This window comes from Paroedura picta, chromosome 12 (genome assembly GCF_049243985.1).
Source record: "Paroedura picta isolate Pp20150507F chromosome 12, Ppicta_v3.0, whole genome shotgun sequence".
Lineage (NCBI taxonomy): Eukaryota > Metazoa > Chordata > Lepidosauria > Squamata > Gekkonidae > Paroedura > Paroedura picta.
The window spans coordinates 27306774-27325579 of NC_135380.1; the positions used below are offsets into that span (position 1 = coordinate 27306774).

General features: G+C 47.0%; 2 protein-coding genes across 4 annotated transcripts in view; one reads left to right on the forward strand and one right to left on the reverse strand.

Moving 5' to 3' along the window:
- Positions 1 to 4663, forward strand: part of DMTN (dematin actin binding protein) — a 46464-nt gene extending 41801 nt beyond the window's left edge. The window contains exons 13-17 of one of the 3 annotated variants that reach the window (XM_077304973.1): positions 671 to 719; positions 872 to 879; positions 1266 to 1325; positions 1440 to 1520; positions 1904 to 4663. In XM_077304973.1, the coding sequence (XP_077161088.1) occupies positions 671 to 719; positions 872 to 879; positions 1266 to 1325; positions 1440 to 1520; positions 1904 to 2017 (312 nt within the window). In that variant the 3' untranslated portion in view covers positions 2018 to 4663. Of the gene's footprint in view, positions 1 to 670; positions 720 to 871; positions 1178 to 1265; positions 1326 to 1439; positions 1521 to 1903 lie in introns of those variants that run through there. The other 2 variants (XM_077304972.1, XM_077304971.1) reach the window with 2 other exon arrangements.
- Positions 4664 to 5145: 482 nt separating this feature from the next.
- Positions 5146 to 18763, reverse strand: NDUFA10 (NADH:ubiquinone oxidoreductase subunit A10). Its single transcript, XM_077304967.1, has 10 exons — positions 18485 to 18763; positions 17351 to 17519; positions 16004 to 16219; positions 15584 to 15670; positions 14525 to 14646; positions 12160 to 12239; positions 8728 to 8782; positions 8471 to 8556; positions 6204 to 6312; positions 5146 to 5420 (listed from the first exon to the last, which is right to left on the reverse strand). Exons 1-10 carry the CDS (start codon positions 18746 to 18748, stop codon positions 5352 to 5354), a joined length of 1257 nt encoding a protein of 418 aa, XP_077161082.1. The 5' UTR covers positions 18749 to 18763; the 3' UTR covers positions 5146 to 5351.
- Positions 18764 to 18806: the final 43 nt, after the last annotated feature.

The window sequence follows — 18806 nt, forward strand, 5'->3', positions numbered from 1 at the left end:
CCCATTTTGAATGAGTAAAACCTTACCTTAAAAAGCATTTCATTCATTCCAAAGAACTATATACTTTGTAGGAGTTTGTTTTAGTGCTTCCCAAAATGTCCCACTTTTCCCACTGGAAATTTTTTTACTCTGAATTTGAAAAAAAAAATCTAATAAAAAAGGAGTCCTCCTCTCCACCTACCCATTACTTTTAACATTTGGAAGGGCGGACTTCACATCTGTTCCATCCCACCTTTGAGATCCTTCACCAAGGGCTCCTGAGTCAGCTTAGTAATCATCAGACGGCTGGAGGGGGCGTGAGGGGGGCAGGGAGATCCTCTTACGGATTAGTAACTGGTTCAATGCCGGGAAGCAGAGAGCAAGACTAAATGGAGGAAATAAGCAATGGGGCTCTGCAGGGATGACTAGCTGTCATTCTTTCATTCATCGTAAATTATATGGGGGTGAGCAGTGAAGCGGCTGCTTTTGCAGATGACACCCAGTTATTCAGGATGGTGAAACGCAAAGTAGATTGCAAAGACTGCTGAGCAGGTCTTTCCAAACTCTGTGAGTGGGCAACCAAGGAGCAAGTAGGATGCAGTCTACGGCTGGCCGTGTAGGCCGCAGGGGGAGATAAGAGGCTGGGGGCATTGCTCTGAACTAACAGGGCTCTTCTTACAACCTTTTACAGCTACAGTCAACAGAGTTTAGCCCAACTGGAAGCGAAAAGGGCAGCCCAGGTAAGAAGAAGGATAAGCCAAGGGTTAGAGGGCTAGGGTGGAGGTTGCCCCCCTCCCCAGTTGTCTCTGTCCCATCTCCACTCCTGTTCCCTTAGGACTGAACCTGCACAGTTCACACAGCGGCCTCATGCTTTTTCCTTTATGTTTTGCAGGTCTACAGGTAAGCGCTCAGCCTCCCACAGGAGAGAAGATGATGCTGGAGGTAGCTCATGCCGTTCTCCCCCTTCCCTTCCCTTCCACCCTGTGGGGTCTGTGGAGACCAAGTACCAGGGCAAAGAGAATGACTGACAGGACACACACACTCGGTGTGTGGCACACATGGGTGTGGCACCATCGCATCAAAGAGGAAAGGGGAGGGTCCAAAGGGAAGTAAAACACCAATTTGAAGTGGTACTGAGAGAGATGAAGAGGGGCCAGCTGGGCCAAGCCCTAGTGCTTGCCTTGGCTGCTGGCTTCTCTGCTCAGCTGATTCCCTCTGCCGGCTGCACACCTCAGCATCCAACCCAGCCCCCAGCCCATGGTGAGTTTGTGTGTTTCCCTCTGCAGAATGGCCAGCGAGGACGGATGGACAGGGGGAATTCCCTTCCCAGCATGCTGGAGCAAAAGGTGCGTGCCGTGCTTGCGGCGCAGGGAAAGTAGGGCAGGAGTAGTTTGCACGAGATTGCAACTGTTGTAACAAGGCATGCTGTCTGTTTTGTTCCCTCCCCCCCTCAACAAAAGATTTATCCGTACGAGATGCTGATGGTAACGAATCGGGGTCGTGTGAAACTGCCTCCGGGAGTAGACAGAACACGGCTAGAGGTACACTTCCTGCACATCTTATAACATTAATGCATCTCCAATGATGTGTTTATCTCTGCGGTGCAAGGCCCAGGAAAGCCGAGGTGGCATTGCACACTGCTATTAGAATGTCAGGCTACGAATTTTGAGGCTCAGGTTCAAACTCCTGCCTTGCCTCAAAGCACACCGGGCCCCCGCCTTCCAAGCTACCTCGCAGGGTCGTAAGGGTGAGCATACAGTGAGCATACACCACACTGATCTCCCTGGGGAGCTGGAGGGCATTATCCCAAAAGACTTGTGCCACTTGCATGCCTGCTGGCATGCGTTGTGTTCCCACTGATTGCGGTGTCTGAAACCATCAGCAGGGGGAAACACCCACTTGTTGCTTCTCTCCTCCCCCCCAGAGACACCTCTCGCCCGAGGATTTCCTGCGCGTCTTTGAGATGTCTCCGGAGGAGTTCAGCAAGCTGGCCCTGTGGAAGCGGAATGAGTTGAAGAAGAAAGCCTTCCTCTTCTGACTCCCTCTGAGCCACCGGGCTCAGTGCGAACTCCATGTGTGTCACACCGTCTTGCATCACAGACGCTTTAGGGCTACAACTGAGCTGGCTCCAAGGAACTTTCCCTGCCTTTTCCACGCACCCCACTGGCTGCAGAGGCAGCTCCAGGCCCAAGTCTGGTAGCAGGTAGAGGAAGCAGGCTCGGAGGAGAAGAGCAAGAGCCCGGCCTCCCCTCGGAAGGCATGGAGAGGCGGCCTGCGTAGGCAAGAGGAAGGGGATGGAAAGGGGGGGGGATGTGCTCTGTTCTGCCTTGGGGTCCAGAAGCTCTGACCACACACATCCACTCTCTGTCTGCCTTGCGCTCACCCAGGGTGAGACGGTCGTACTTGGCTCTGGGAGTGGAAAGGCTCAAGGGGTGGACAGCGAGGGTGGCAGGTTTCCTCCCACTTTCTCGACCTACCACGCCTCTGCTGGAGCGGCATCTCACCTGGGCACAATTCTTGACGTGTCCGTTTGCTACACAGCGGCACGGGCTGGGGAGGTTTTCCATTTCCCCCGCACCTCAAAACCCTTATCCTTTTGCTAACCCTCTTCCTTCCCACGCAGTGTCACTGGCCTCTTCCCTCCGCAGCCAGGCTGGGCTGCAGTGCTTTCACGCTACTCACAGAAACAACTGAGTTCCTCCAGCAGAGCCCCACAAAGGGATGAGCCACATTTCGGCAAGCAGGCAGCCGCTAACTGCCGCTGACTCCTCCCACCTTCCTTGCTCTGGCCTTCCCCTTCACTTACCTCCTGCGTCCTCTGTCCTTCTGCACTGGCTGCTCCTTCCCAGCTGCCCTGCCTGCCATGTTAGCCCTGGCCTTTGCCCCTTCCTCAGATGCTTCCATCCCCGTGGCACTCACGGAAACAGCATCCTCCAGAACTTGCCTGCCTGCCTCTCCCCTCCAGCTTTCAAACGCTGCCACTTTTTCCTGGGCTGTCAAAGCAATCAAGCGAAGGCAAAGAGCCCCAGGTGGCTCGAGAGCTTTGCTTGAGCCCAGGCAGAAGACCTTCCTTACCTTGTGGAGAATGGCTGCTGCACTGTCTCTTGAGCCTCCATGGGCTGGAACAGCTCCAGACATGCTGAGCTGCCTCAGCCACGCCTCTTGGTGTAGTGATTAAGAGTGGTGGCGTGGTTAGAGTGGCAGCCTCTAATCTGGAGAGTGGGAGTGGATTCCCTGCTTCTCTACTTGCAACCACTGGCTGATCTTGGAACAGTCTCAGTTCTCTCAGAGCTCTCTCAGCCCCACCTACTTCACAGGCCGCCTGCTGTGGGGGAGAGGAAAGGAAGGCAATCATAAGCCACTTTGAGATTCCTTCGGGTAGTCCAACACGGGGTACAAGACGGCTCTTTTGATTCTCAGCCAGGCTGCCAGCTAGCAGACGGCTGCTTTGTCTAGCTTAGATAGTCCAGGCAAGTCAAGGGGAAGGGTGATGATGGCAAGGAAAGAAGGCCTCAAGTGGGGCCAAGTCCGATTGCAGCCAGAGAGGGCTGGAGCAAAATCACAGCTTTGCCTTCCTGCCGACAAGGGTTCAGGGCTTACCTTCGAGCCAACCAATGGCAGGCCTCGGGCATTTTTGGGAAGGCAACAGCTCTACCAGGGTTGAGAGATGGAGGCTAAGAGGCAGTCCTCCTCCCCCTGCTGAAGTTTTCCCACAATGCTCACCAGAGCCTTCTTGCGTCTGACCTATTTCAGAAGAGAGCCAGATGATACATGGGAAGCAGCAGAGTCCCCCTTCTGCCAGATGCTCCTTTTCATCCTCCCCAACCCCACCCCCAGGCATGTCAGGGTTAGGATAGGTGAACACAGGTCTGACAAAGGGCAGAGGTGGTGGCTGAGAAAGGCACTGCACAGAAGGAAAAAAGGTAATTTCATCTGCCTGCAGGGGGATATTCCCAACCACAAACCAGCTGTAGCCCTGCAGGGTTCCCTCCGGAGTCACAGACCCATCCTGCCCTTCCACCTGACGTTTCTCTTTAATGCCACAGAAAGGATTGTGTGCCAAGATCCACAGAGCATGTGAGCAGCTCCTTTTGCTCCTTCCCCACCCACCCCTCCCCTTTCTCCAAGGTGCAGCAGGGTGAAAGGAGAAGGAGCACTGGACTCTGGAAGGAACAGAGGAAGTCTCGGGGGTTGAGAGGATGTGCGGGAGTCAAGCGAGTCTCTCTTTGCTGCAGCAAAGGATGTCTGGCAACTTTCCACTGGGTGGCAGGAAGCTAACGAGGAGCGGGTCTTTGCCCAGGGAGGGAGGAATCAGTCCTGCTCTTGCAATCCAGCCAACCCCCCCCCCCACCATCACCACCACCACCACAAGGGTACTTTTCTAGCAGAGAGCTGTGGGAAACTGCCATGCCTGGCTCTGGGGCAACAGCCTGGCATCCAGCCCCCTCCCCAGCTCTCCACTTTGTGCAAATGTAATTTATGAGAAGCCACTGGTCTCTCCTTGCTTTTCACTGCTACTGATGTGAACATATCTTCTATAAATATATAAATAGGGACTCTTCCCTTTCCAACACAGTGGCTCGCTGCTGTCCCAGCGTTGGTTCCACCCCTGCCCTGATGTCAAACTGTGTGAAAATGATTTTCCTCCCCTTTTAAATAAATGTGAAGTGGCTTTATTCAAAAAGTCTCGGCATTGGGGGGATGGGGAGAAGAGTTGGACAAAGCTGGTGTAGAAACCCACAACTTTTCTCTAGTCTTTCCCAAGCATTAGGACCACCCAGACATTTGCTTGCAGTCTGTCAAAATGACAATTAAGCCGAGCCAGATCTTAGTGGCCGAGCCCCTTCCCACAGCAGGAACTACCTTAGGGTTGGTTCATTTGTATTTCACCCTGCCATAAAGCAACTCGGGAGAATGGACACATCGACCTCCTTCCCTTCCCCAACACCCACGACATTGTGTGGCGAATTCGGCTGACAGAAAGGCTAACTGTAACCCTTCCGCTGAACTGGCTGCCTGGCCTTTAAGACAGACTGTTTTACATCCATGTTGGGCCATGTTGAAACCTGGTGGAGGCCAAGAAGGATCTGGCCTGAACTACAGTCCTTTGGGAGAGCTTAGCTGTACCTATCAAAGAGCCAGAAAAAATGCTCACTTGGAAAATGATCCTAGCCAAGGATTTTATTTTATTACATCTTTGTAATGAGACACAGTTCATCGCAGCCTTGAGAGAAGGGTGCACTTTCTGCAGCAAGGCCATCCTGTGCCCTGGTGTCTTCTTGCACTTCAGGCACCCTGTGGGGGTGGAATGAACTGGATGGTTAAGAGCAGCTTCACCATTACCGTCCTCCTCGTTCAGAGTTTGCAGAGTTTTACTTCAGCCAAATCCACTTGTCTCCTACATCAGCATTGTAACCAACATCATACTTGCGGCCTGGAAGCTGCAGAAGGAGGAAAGGAAGTGGGCCATGAGTGGGCCAAAGAGCCTTTTTGTCAGCACAGACCTCCAAATATCCTGCCTCTCCAAACACGTCTAGGTAACAAGGACAAACTAATCCGACAGACAGATGTTTGTCAGAGAAGGCCGAGTGTGGTCGTCCTGCAAGTGGAACAAGAGCACCAGCAGAGAACTCTCAACCCTCTCTCTCAAATCTAGCATTCGTAAGAACAGGAAAGGCCCCAAATAAGAAAGTCCACCCCACATCTGACGGTCAGCCATCGAGAGCGACTTGCCATGCAGTTCTTACGGACCAGGGGCCTTGATATCACACAATAAACATTTACTTATAAATGCCGCAGTATTATTTCTAAACTAAAGTAGTTACGCACTGCCCAAGGATATAGGTGGCTGCCCTGGTTGCAGACTTAAAACTCAATAAAGACATATGAGACAACAGCAACTCCATCAAGAAGAGGCTCAACTGGCTCCTATGGCCTTACAGAAGGGGAGACCTTGGCGCACCCAGAGTGGGCATCGTAGACTAGCCACAGGCAAAATCCCCTCTGCTGTGGCTGGATTAAGACCCAAGTGAGATGTGATTCTGGCAGGGCAAAAGCACTTTCCTGCAGGACTTGATCCTTGCACAGCAGCCATACTGAGTGTGGCAAGTCCCAGGGGAAAGCACTTTTGGCCTGCAAGAGCCATGTTCAAATTAAGCCTGAAGAACCATTGCACCTCACAAGGGCTCCTGTGGCAGAAGCACCATCAGGAAATGTTCACTTACCGCCTTGTATTCGTAGTACACTTTGTCAAGTTTCTGGCCTCCTATTGTGATTTCAGGGATGAATATCGGAACGCTCGTCGGACGGACCAGGGCCATCTTGTCCTGCACACTGAGGGAGGGTGAAGGAAAATCTGGTGACTCCCCATTTCTCAAGAGAAATGGTGCAAAAGCTTCAAACACACTGGGTGGAAAATTGGAAGAGAAGGGTGCTTGGGGGGGGGGGGTGCCACATCCTCTCCCTTCCACAACGGTTTACTACAAATCACAAAACAGTCCCACCAGCAATAGAAAAGCCAGGCCACTTTTTAATCCTCACTTAGAATTCTCAGGTGAATTCTACAGGCAGCCTCCTCTGAGCAACTCACCTGGTCTCCTGAGCTTCAGCTCTTCCTGGAGGTCTGATGTTTTCCCATTTATTGGCAGGAAGGGAATCTGGAGTGCCTGACATGTGAATGTATGTGTTAAGGCCTGAGAGCTTCTGCAGGAATGGGAGCAGCAAACCTCCGTGGGCCAGGGGCACAGCAAGAGAAGCGCTGTTGCCTCCATGCTCAGCTCGTTACCTATCCGGGGTCATCAACTGGCAAGGGCTGGATCAGAATATGCTGACCTTACGTGAGTGTTTAGCACGTCAGCTCTAATATCCTTAAGCAAAGCTAGGAAGTCACAAAGCAGCCTCTACAAAGGATTCTGTTCCAGGCATCTTGATACAATAGCCCATGGGCACCCGCTGCTCCCCAAGTGCACGGCTCACCAACCCTAGGCAGAAAATGACTTTGAAATAAGGTCCCAGGGGGAGAGGGGGGATACATCTTACTTCTATATCACCTCCTGCCTTCTCCCACCCAGCTTCTGCCACTGCATCCCAACACAGCGGGGGTGAGGGAAAGAGAGCAGGGGAAGCAGAAACCGTTCCCCTAAGTAAGGATTACAAGTGGCAGCAAATACCGCGGAAGGGGGAGAATGGATCGCCACCTGGAACTAGCGCTAAGGTGTTGGTGCCTGTGTGTCAAACCTGCTACTTGAGACTCTTTTTGGAGTACTGTTGCCTAACATGGCACCTGCCCCAGATTCAAGGTTGCTAACAAGCTTGTGGGGGAAGTGCCTTCTCCCCTTAAAGGAGGCTTCCTATGTGGAAACAGGTAGCCATGCTGTTCTCACAGCATGGAGGTAATGAACTTCCCTTTATAAAGCTCCTACCTGTATTTCAGGAGCCTCTTGTGGTGCAGAGTGGTAAGGCAGCAGACATGCAGTCTGAAAGCTCTGCCCATGAGGCTGGGAGTTCAATCCCAGCAGCCGGCTCAAGGTTGACTCAGCCTTCCATCCTTCCGAGGTCGGTAAAATGAGCACCCAGCTTGCTGGGGGGTAAACGGTAATGACTGGGGAAGGCACTGGCAAACCACCCCGTATTGAGTCTGCCATGAAAACGCTAGAGGGCATCACCCCAAGGGTCAGACATGATCCGGTGCTTGCACAGGGGATACCTTTACCTTTTACCTTTACCTGTATTTCAGGAAAGCAGACAAGGCCATTGCTCGCTAGGGCTGGTGGCTCACACCTTGAATCAGCAGCCGCCAAAGAGGTGCGAGGAAGGGTAAGCTGTGAGCATTCTGAGCAGTGGCCCTTGTGCCAGGGACTGAAGTAGAGCTACTAGTCCTCATGATGGGAAGACAGCAAGAAGGCAGAGAGGGAAGTCCTTCCCTTCCGAGCTGGTACACAAAGTGGCAGCTAAAGTTCAACAGGGGCAAGGAGCCCTACAGTATCAGTAATCAGGTAACTAAAAAAGTTATAATATATTTAGTCTTAATATTACTGGGCCTGTTTGGTAGGATAGTGCACAGGGCATGTAGTAGTCATACAGCTCTTTGCCCAAGTGTGGCCCTCCACAAGCTACAAAGTGAATGCCACTGCTTTAACCCTTTCATTCCTTCTGGCCTCAGTTTTTTGACTCCCAACCCAAGCTCAGGGATTTGTGGTGAATGCAGTTATGGGTTGCCCATCTCAGAAGATGGCAGTTCTCTGAGCTTGCTACCTTCCAATGCATAAGTACGTAGGAAGTGGGCACCTTGGGTTTTTATGTTTTTATGTTTAAATTGGTTTAAATTCAGAAAAGCTTGGAATCCACTGCTGTGCAATCTACATATGTTAGGAAAGACTGTGGTGAACTCTCCTCTGGAGGACCAGGGGAGAAGCTTATATTTTGTATGGTTTAGACATTAGTAGCCAAGATGCAGAATGAAATAAGATGTGCAAAAACAGCTGGCCCTTACAGTTTCCGCAGATGATGAAAAGTGACATCGTTTTGCTCTAGCCAAGGTCCCTTATTGAACTTCAGGGCCTCAATATCTTCAATGACCTGTAAAGAGAGAACATGTTTGATTTGAGTTTCCCATGTTATCAGAAATACAGTGCATCATCTCCACAAGAGCAAAGGACACAGGGACTTGGAATCAGCAAAAAAAATAAAAGTGAATCTTCCTGCCACAGGAAATTTAAAACACAGAAACAATACACAAACAAAACTTACTTTATCCACTTCTTCAGCCTCACTGGCTGTAAACTGCAAAACCTCAGAGGTCTCACTAGAAATAAAAATTCTAATGTTAGATCCTTAGATTCAGTAAACAAAAGTTAAATGTAAGATCATCAGGAACAGTTACTACAAAATGGTTTACTTTGCCTAGAAAACAGCCTCACAAACATTAATACAATATTTTATCTCTTTCAAGATTGACTACTGTACATTCTTAAAATGCTGTGAAGAAACCTTTCTCCCAAGCCAATCTGCTCTCTCAGACTGACCCTGTGACATATTCTTGATTCTAGAAATCATTCACAGATTGAGCATTAATTTTCTCAGACCCACAAAACCACGTTGCAACTGAGCTGCGCAGCTAAGAGAGGAACTACTTCATTTAATAAAAGCAAAGGCGGTTTAAATAAAAGATGAACAGGGAACAGCAGAAGTCACAAGGAGGATGGCTTAAAGAGCAGAGTCTTGCCCCTGAAGAATACAGGACAGGAAAATGGGCCCTGTCAGATTCTTAAAAAAAAAAAAAGCAGTGAGGAAGTCAAGTGGTACAACTATTAAGAAGAGAACAAGAACAATGCTATTAATAGAAGATGAGAAGGATCTAGAGAAAAGAGTCTTTACAGGATGGCATAATGGAAAGAGGAGGAGGTCGGAATTTCACTGGGTGCTTGAGGAATCAAAAGAAAATAAATCCACAGGACAAGGGTAACCCCCCCAAGCTGAACTTCTGAAGGACAAGGTGATTGCAAAACAGAAGCATCCCACGAACCTAACCCCACAAAGGCAAATGTAAACTGCAGGACACTGTAAGATTATTAAGTCATTCTTCAAAATGTATTGAACAAATACAAAAGACTAGAATAAAACCACTAATAATTGAGGAGCAATTTTATTTTGGCAAACCAAGAAGAACAAGAGAAGGTCTTGTTGCCATCCCAGTACTGGGGGGGGGGGGGGGGGGAATCAAGAAGGTTGTCTGCAAGACATTTACTGACCTAGAAAAAAACCCAGCCTTGGCAGCCAACACGTTTGCATCACTACTGAACACAGCAGTGCCTACTCTGGGAGACTCTGGCCTTGCCCACTGGCAGGTATCAAAGCACAGCATGGGAGACCTCTGCATTGGAGCAGCAAGATGTGCCAGTCCCTTATTGGCCTCACAGAGAGGCAGCCAACATACAGGCCTTGGTAAGACCGTGCCCAGCCAACAGGAAGAGACTCAACTTGCTCCCCTTGGGCTGTTTTTATGCAATTAAAATGAAAGGCGGGGAGTGGAATCATTCAATGAACTAACTGTGGTTTTTCCACACAGGGAACATAGCTCAATCTTTATGCAGAAGATGGCATGGACACAAATCTGACTTACAGTATGGCAATCGTCAGAACCCCGGAGGAAAGCACTTCGGCCTTCCAGGATGCTTTCACTCCGACTTCGTGGGAAGGCTAAAAATTTAAACAGCCCCGGACCAAACAGAGCTGAGTAGCCCCTAATCAGCTGCTACAGGACCATCGCTACCAGCCCCTTTGCAGTCTCTGGAGTCACGGTGAGCAGCAGCAGTCCCAGGGCAAAGACTGGGACAATCAGCTGGGTGGGGGGACCTCCAGCAGGCCCATAACTACCAACCCCTGTCCAGGAGCCTCCCAACCCAGTGACTGGGTGTGGACTGGGATACAAGACTGGCCCTGGAAAGGTCACTCTGAGGTAAGGAAAGAAAAGGGAGAGCAAGGTCCCGAAGGAACAACTTTCAACAGCTGTTTGTGCCTGACTCTTCTGGGACTGAGGAAGCCTGGGAGCCAGTTTGGTGTAGTGGTTAAGAGCAGCAGCCTCTAATCTGGAGAACTGGGTTTGATTCCCCACTCCTCCACCACACGAAGCCAGCTGCAGGACCTTGGGCCTGTCAGTTCTCTCAGAGCTCTCTCAGCTTCACACCTCACAGGATGTCTGTTGTAGGGAGAGGAAGGGATGGTTATTGTAAGCCCCTTCGAGACTCCTTCAGGTAGTGAAAAATCAAGTTACCAAAGAAACATCTTTTTCTTCTGCATCAAGGGACACCGCTTCCTTGGGTCTGGGGTGGGAGTGATTCTGGAGCTCCCTCTTAGATCAGCTCTGGGCTCCAATATCACTAAGACAAGCCCTGCCAAGTGAACTCCCACAGTGCTTAAGTTTCTACTGGGAGTTTGGCCTCCCAATATCCTGCCAGGAATTTCCCCAGTAACTGCAATGGCCAACCTGCCCCACCTTAAAGCCACCGTTCTTCAGCCAAAGAGGAATAAAACTGCCAAGTTAGAAACAAAACCTTTCATTGTATTCCCAAACACCAAGAACAGAATGAAAGTTGAGGCACATCTCACCCACCACCCCCATTAAAGCCTATTAATCAGTTTAGCAAAATAACACTGTCACCAGTAACTGCTGCTGTGGTGAAGGGTCACTGTGTCTCTCCAAGGTATATGTAAGTTTTAGACATAAATGTCTAAAACTTGCATATCATATAGGGTGTTTTGATTCCACTCCTTTACAACTTTTTCTCTATACCTGTGTGTAACACAAATACCTGCATCAACTAAGGATACACATCATGTATCTGGTAAAGCTACTTCTAGACCATGAATTGTCAAAATAAACCAGTCTTTGAAGTGTCACACAGCTTTTGTTTCAGCAACAAAAACTGTTATGTACAGGAAAGCTGCTGAGAAGCAACAGAGAACATGAGGAGGCCATGACTGGCTGCATTCTAAGAATGGGAGGACCGATCCAAGGTATAATTAATGGAAAATGGAAAGAGGGGAATGTTCCATACGGAGTGCATGAGAAAGGCCAGAATCACAATGAGAGCCCTGGATCACAAGAAAAGTGTGGACAGGATGGGCCAATCAATGAGAACAACCACCGCTTGACAAGGAAACAATCTTTGACAAATAAGGAAGTAGGATGTTTCATAGTTTTAAAGCACTTGTAAACATATGTTGCAACTGTATAAAGTAACATATCTTTAAACCGCTCCTACGGAGCGGATTAAATAATTGGTTAAGGGCACCTAAGGAGGGCCCTGTCCGTGATGAAGAAGGGTGCCAATTGGCCCCTTCCTCATGATTGACAATTGCAGGGCCCAATTGGCAGGCGCAAAGCGCCTGCCAATTGGGCCCTACGAGTGTCAGTCCGGCGGCAAGGGACCAATCGGGAGCCGCGCAGAGCGCGGCTCCCGATTGGTCCCTTGCTGCCGGACTGATGAATCGGACTGATGAATGCTTATTAGCCTTCTAAGTAGAGAGAATGCTTATTAGCCTTCTAAGAGAGAGAGGGCTGCACTCTGATATCTCTAAACATCCATTAACAATCAAATACATCAAGAATAGTTAACGCAGCACCAGGAGCATCATTAATGAGCAAAAAATTCTATTCATGCAGTATTGACACTCACTAACCTGATCTCTGGCAGGAAAGATTTCTTGTAACAATCTTCAATGCTTTGAAGATAAGCAGATGACACCTTCTTTTCATATGGCTAAAAAGAGAACAAAGGTGTTCACACTGACTCTCCGAAAAAGTTACTTATGCCCTCTGACCATATTAAGTTCTTGGCTACCAGCATTATGTTAAAAAAAGACACACTGAACCTTTGCAATAAAGTCCACAGCAAACACTTGAGCCTTGCTTGGGTAGGACTCCCTTCACTTGCATCTTAAAGGTACCATTATGCAAGTGAGAACAAAAAAGGTCACTCCATGCAACATTAAAAAGGAATCCAGTAGAATGTTAAAGGACTAAAAGAATTTATCCTTGCATATGCTTTCACACCATCAGATGTACAGAATGTCCATCCAAAAATATCTGAATTCATATTCCACAGGAAAGAGGGAAGGGGAGAGAAAAACAAGAAAACAATCCTCTTCCTATTTGTGTTCACTTCACACAGGTGTTTTGCCCAGGTGCATATCCATGTAAACAGAGTAGTTGCGTCATATTTATTCTCTCTCAGTACATATTGACCTTGCATATTGAGATGTTTTTAGGCAAAGGGTTACTGTATCACAAATCACAAGACCTTCAGGAAGCAACCTTCTCTGGCACATTCAACTATAACAGGGCTGAGTACAAGATTTAAATGAAAAAAGTACTAGACTGTGAATGATTCTTCTCATCAATAGTAGGATCACCTGTATATATGTTCAACATGATGATGTTCCTTGTACTGCACCAAAAGTTGCAATGAAAACCACCCTGAGTCACAGGGGAGGGCGGTGTATAAATGTAATAAAATAAAATAAATAGAAGCGGGGTCCCCTGATTAAGTGGGTGGTCACTCCATAGGAATGTTGAGCTTCATATGCCAGGTCTTTCTGGTAGTAGAAGAACTAACAATTTTTTCTCCCATAACGGCAGGATGGAATGAAACAAAGTCTCTGAAAACCTACACTGCCACAAACTGCAGAAGTGCTATCTGTGGCAACTATTGTTGTTTTGGAATAACCCCCCCACATCACTGGAACAAGTTTTTCATTAGCTGCACAAGACAGGATGATTTCAGAAAGTGCATCCTTGTGCTGCAACTATAAGTTTGTTGATAGCCCTTGGAGGTTGATTGTGGCAATCCATGTTCACACATCATTATGTGAGAGCCAGAATGGTGTAGTGGTTAAGAGCAGCAGACTCTAATATGAAGAACTGTGTTTAAATCTCCATTCCTCCAAATTAACCTGCTGGGTGACTCTGCCCCAGGCCACTTTGAGACTCTTGTTGTTGTTAGTTGTGAAGTCGTGTCTGACCCATTGTGACCCCATGGACAATGATCCTCCAGGCCTTCCTGTTCTCTACCATTCCCCGGAGTCCATTTAAGCTTGCACTGACTGCTTCAGAGACTCCATCCAGCCACCTCATTCTTTGTCGTCCCCTTCTTCTTTTGCCCTCAATCGCTCCCAACATTAGACTCTTCTCTAGGGAGTCCTTCCTTCTCATGAGGTGGCCAAAGTGAGTTTCATCTTCAGGATCTGGTCTTCTAAGGAGCAGTCAGGGCTGATCTCCTCTAGGACTCGCAAGAGTCTTCTCCAGCACCAGAGTTCAAAAGCCTCAATTCTTTGACGGCCTTTTCTACCTTCAAACACTGCACATCTTTTTGACCGCCAAACTTCAGCACTGTGTTCTCAGAAGAAGAAGAAGAAGAAGAGTTGGTTCTTATATGCCGCTTTTCCCTACCCGAAGGAGGCTCAAAGCGGCTTACAGTCGCCTTCCCATTCCTCTCCCCACAACAGACACCCTGTGAGGTGGGTGAGGCTGAGAGAGCCCTGATATCACTGCCCGGTCAGAACAGTTTTATCAGTGCCGTGGCGAGCCCAAGGTCACCCAGCTGGTTGCATGTGGGGGAGTGCAGAATCGAACCCGGCATGCCAGATTAGAAGTCCGCACTCCTAACCACTACACCAAAATGGCTCTCACATAATGATGTCTTGGTCACTTCCAAATTTTGCAAAGAAAGCATCTCCCCCTGGAAACACACAGCACCATGTGCCTTGTCACCATAGGAGATACATAAGGCTGGTTTTCCTGCTAGCTCTGGCTTCCAGAAAGGCTCATCAATAGATCTGGGCTAGTGAAATAAATACACAAATATCCAAAATATCTGGGGGGAAATCAATTCTCTGCTGAAATTTAACTTACCTCTTTCAGAACAACTGGAGTCACTCACCTTGAAGAAATAAAGTGTTTGCAAATAAATTAGAGTTCTACAGTTCTGCCACGCAGCACCTCCTTTCTACAAGGATAATAATTGTCCATGTTTATCCCTTGGCTTACCTTTCCATTCGCTTCAATCCTCTTCATCACTTCTGGGACAGGGACATCAATATAAATGACCAGGTGAGGAGGCAAGACCTCACAAATGCTCAGGTGCTTGATCTGTTCATAGTGATCCACACCTGTAACAAAAGAAACCCAGACACATGCAAGTGAATATTTTTATCCGTGGAAGAGAAAGTTACGGTGCCATAGGCCAGGTAGAATCAACAACAAGCAGCCACTGGAAGCAGATAGGGGGGGGAAGAGTCAGAACTTTAATGGTGAGTTTGTTATTTTAATAATATTTAATTTTAATTTAATTTATAAGCTAATTATTTTATGTATATCAATCAATGTTGTAAACCACCCCAAGCCCTTATGGGAGTAGGGTGGTATAAATAACAATCCAATAATAAATACATAAACCATAAAGTCAGTTCTGTGCTGATCAGGTGCTTCACTGACTTAACGGCATCAATTCTGAGATCCCAATAGATTAGCCAACCACCAACATTTTCTTCTGCTTGAGTTCCATTGGTGGCATTAACAGTCTAGAAGAAATCACTGGCAAAATTCTAGTGCCATACATCCCATGATATGGACAGAAGACAGATAAAACGATGCCTCTGGCTCGTATTGCAAAGAAAAAAATGTAATCAGATGGCTAGACTGGACACTGACACAGACAAACAGCAAATACATCAGTTGAATGATTAAATACTGATATAAGAGGAATGAAAATAATCTATAAGGGGAGTTTACACGCGTATACATTGGGAACAGATGCCAAACTCTCCCATTCTTCACATATATATTCCCAGCCTTCCTTCAAGCTCAGATTTGTGTCCATAGATATAAGAATCCCATCTTCCCCTTTTTAAAAATAACTTGTGAGATGGACCAATCACTTACTGTCTACAAAGTCTAGCATCACAAAATAAGCTTCATTATCTAAGCATGGATCTGAGTTGAATGCTCATCACTGCATCATTCTACCCCCATGAATTCTTCCGTTTTTATCAAAGAATCACATTCTCATGAGCAGCTACGTTTCTTGTAAAAAAAGAAATTACTTACATCTTTTGAGAATGTAGCCTTGCTTAAACATTGCATCCAAGAATACAAAGTCACTGTAGGGTGAGCGTTCCAGCACTACTCCTTGCCCTAGAAATAAATACAAAGCCTCACATGAACAATACTTGCATATCATATTTAGAGAAACAGTTACAATGAAGCTGCCTAATGTATGTTAGTTATCTGCAGTGTAATATTGTGTACAACTACACTACACTAAAAAAAATAAACTATATGCAAAAGTATTTTAAACAGCATATCCTAGAAACGAAACTTACAAATGTACCTATATTTTGAGAGCTGCTCCTGGAAGCCTACTGAGAAGCTAAGATCATCTGTCATGGTTTTATTTTTGCTATATTTGTTTTCCCTAAATAGCAGTCCAACTTCCATTAACAAAATTAGTTCAGAAAGAGAACTTACCTGTAGCAAGAAGGTGTTCCAGTGCATCACCATATTGCAGAAGGCGGTTTGCGTACAACCAGAATTGAAGGCGGTATGAATTTCCATTTGGATGTTTAGGATCATTGTAAAACGTCTCCAGGCTACAATTTCCGCTGAACTTTGAATCCAGAATTGATCCATCACCTGTGACTCTGTCTAAATAATGAACGTCTGCTTCTGGGAAGTATCGCATATCTAGAAAGAATCAATCAAAGGTTTAGTTTCAATGGTGAAGAAACAGACTGCCTCATCTATATAAGACTAAGGCTGCAACAGTTAATTGAGCAATTAGATTGATTAAATAGTTTGGTCAGTTTAAGATCACCATGATTCATTAGGCATCAGATTGTTTTAAAACACTAATTATTTTAACAGAATTGCTTACAAACTAGCTGTTGTTGCCTTCTTAGAAGAAGCATTCTTATTCTTACACAAAGGAGAAATGCCTCTTCCAAGATAATGCTCATAAGATTTATGCTTCATCTAAAAAGGAAGTATTCTTTCTTCAGAAATTTTGTATTCATAAGAAAGTTTATGCAAATTCAAATTGTTAACCACTCATGATTTATTAACATTTAATAATTTGCTAAAATTGTGAACTTCCTACTTTGCCTTGTCAAGCCAAGTCTTCAAAGTAATCAAAATCAGCCTCCAAAGGGTTTTCATCCCAAAAATTAAACTGACATCATTAAATCCCAATGATCTGCAAGCAACAATTGCTGCATAGCAAATCCAAGATGGAGAACCAACTACTATCAAGTTCAAGCTAACACCACAACCTAAGCAAGTGACCCAGGAGAAGAAACAAGAGAAAATCTTAAACCTCAATAAGAATCAGGGACAATTTTTTTTTAACTACAAAATTTCTATATTGGATGCCTTTTTCAGATATTCAGTTTAAACTGAAATTCTCAGACAGAAATAACCCAAGAAGAAACTCTTCTTTAGGAGCAGAAATCTTTCTGACCTGTGCTTTTCTGGATAAAAGGATGAACATAATAAACATGCTATTATACAAGCTGGACAAATGGTATTGACAGTGAGCACTATTTTGATGAACCAGTTAAACCCAGACCCAAAATACAAAAAAAATATTATATATATACTAAAATATGACAATTTAAGCATTTTTAACAAAGGACCAGCAATAGCAGTGTTCTTAAGAAATGCCAAAATAATACAAGCACAGAAATTGCACCATTTACTCTGTTGCCAGCCTATTTTAGGTTGAAATCATGAGATCTTAGACATTCACACCTAGCCCCAAGTATCTAACACTCAATTATTACTACTCAGAGATTATGAGCATTATAAGAAGATACGTGCTTAGTTTTTCTGCTATCTGCTGTGCCAGTTTCCCCTTGCCACTGCGCAAGTTGCCATCCACTGTGAAAACTTTGCTGAATTCATTGAACTTCTTAGTCGTTCGCTCTCCCAACACAAAGGCCAGCCAGCCATACTCCAGGTTCCAATTAGAAGTAACATGAAGCTTTGCCTAGGAAGAAACAAACCCAGACCAATTCAATATAAGTGTACCACCCCTTTAATGCTCTTCCACAACAAGGTTCAAAAAATCACCTATACACATACTAAAGAAACTGGCAAGAAAAACTGATCCAGGATGGGCAAATTTTCATTTATAAATCAGGACTCCACAACAGCCAAAAGGAGAACCAGGGCGCACAAAAAAAGCAGAGGGGGCAATAAAATTCAGCTCCAAAAACAATAGATTCATAACACAGTATGCAATATTTTTAGTCTTTCAAAGCTCTTTATCAGGCTGAATGGTAAAATTAACAGAAGAGGGGGGAGGAGACACACCTGAAAAGGGGGGAAATCCCTTTTTTTGCAACCCACAAAATGAAGCATACTTAGCTTATTAGACAATCACACCCTGTGCCCAAAATCAGAGACGCATCTTAAAGGATGCAAATGATGGAATCTTAACACCACATCCTGAAAAGCGCTTTTACCCCCTCGCTCACCCCTTTTGTTTTTAACATCCACGGGTTTTAGTTTGCACCAGTGCAAGTACAGTTCTGAGGCACTTCCATGTGCCACAGAGCAGCTTCATTCTCTGGACTGGAACTTGGGCACTCTTCATTGGCTTGCACGGGCCCTTCCCTGCCTTCGATTACGACCCCCATCTCTGGAAGTTCTTGGGAAATTTGAAAGCGGTGCCCGAGAAGGATGAAGCTTGGGAAGTGAGCTCGTGGGGGGGAGGGGGGATGCTTCCATTTCCTCCAGGACAACAGATCTCTGTAGTCTGGTTAGCAGTAAAATTCCGGGAGCACTCCAGGCCCCTGCCTGAGGTGGCAAGCCCAGCCGTGCCCTACGGCGGGGAAGCGGTACAGGCTCAGGACGGGCAAACAGGGCGCCCGGCTGCCCAAGGGCCGAGTTACCTGAAGCCCAATCAGACACACACACACAGAGACACCCACTCCGAGGCCCTCTCCTCACCGCTCTCAGAGCACTAAGCCCGGGGCGGCTGCGAACTCCGCGGAGTGCCGGCCCCAAGGACATGACGACCGACGGCGAAAAAACAGGCGCCACCTCCGCCTCCTTCGCCCGCGCCTTTGACTGCCGAAGGGCCTCCTCTCTTGGCGTGACCTCGCGTCGCGGAAAGATGACGTCACATATACACCAAGCTTCGGTCACCTCGGCGATGGCTTCTCGTCGGGACGGCGGGGGAGGCGGGACATTGGCTCGTATCTCCCTTCTCATTGGGTTGCGGTTCTGACATGCGTGAGAGACTGGGCAGCGGCCGTATCAGAAGCGGCGG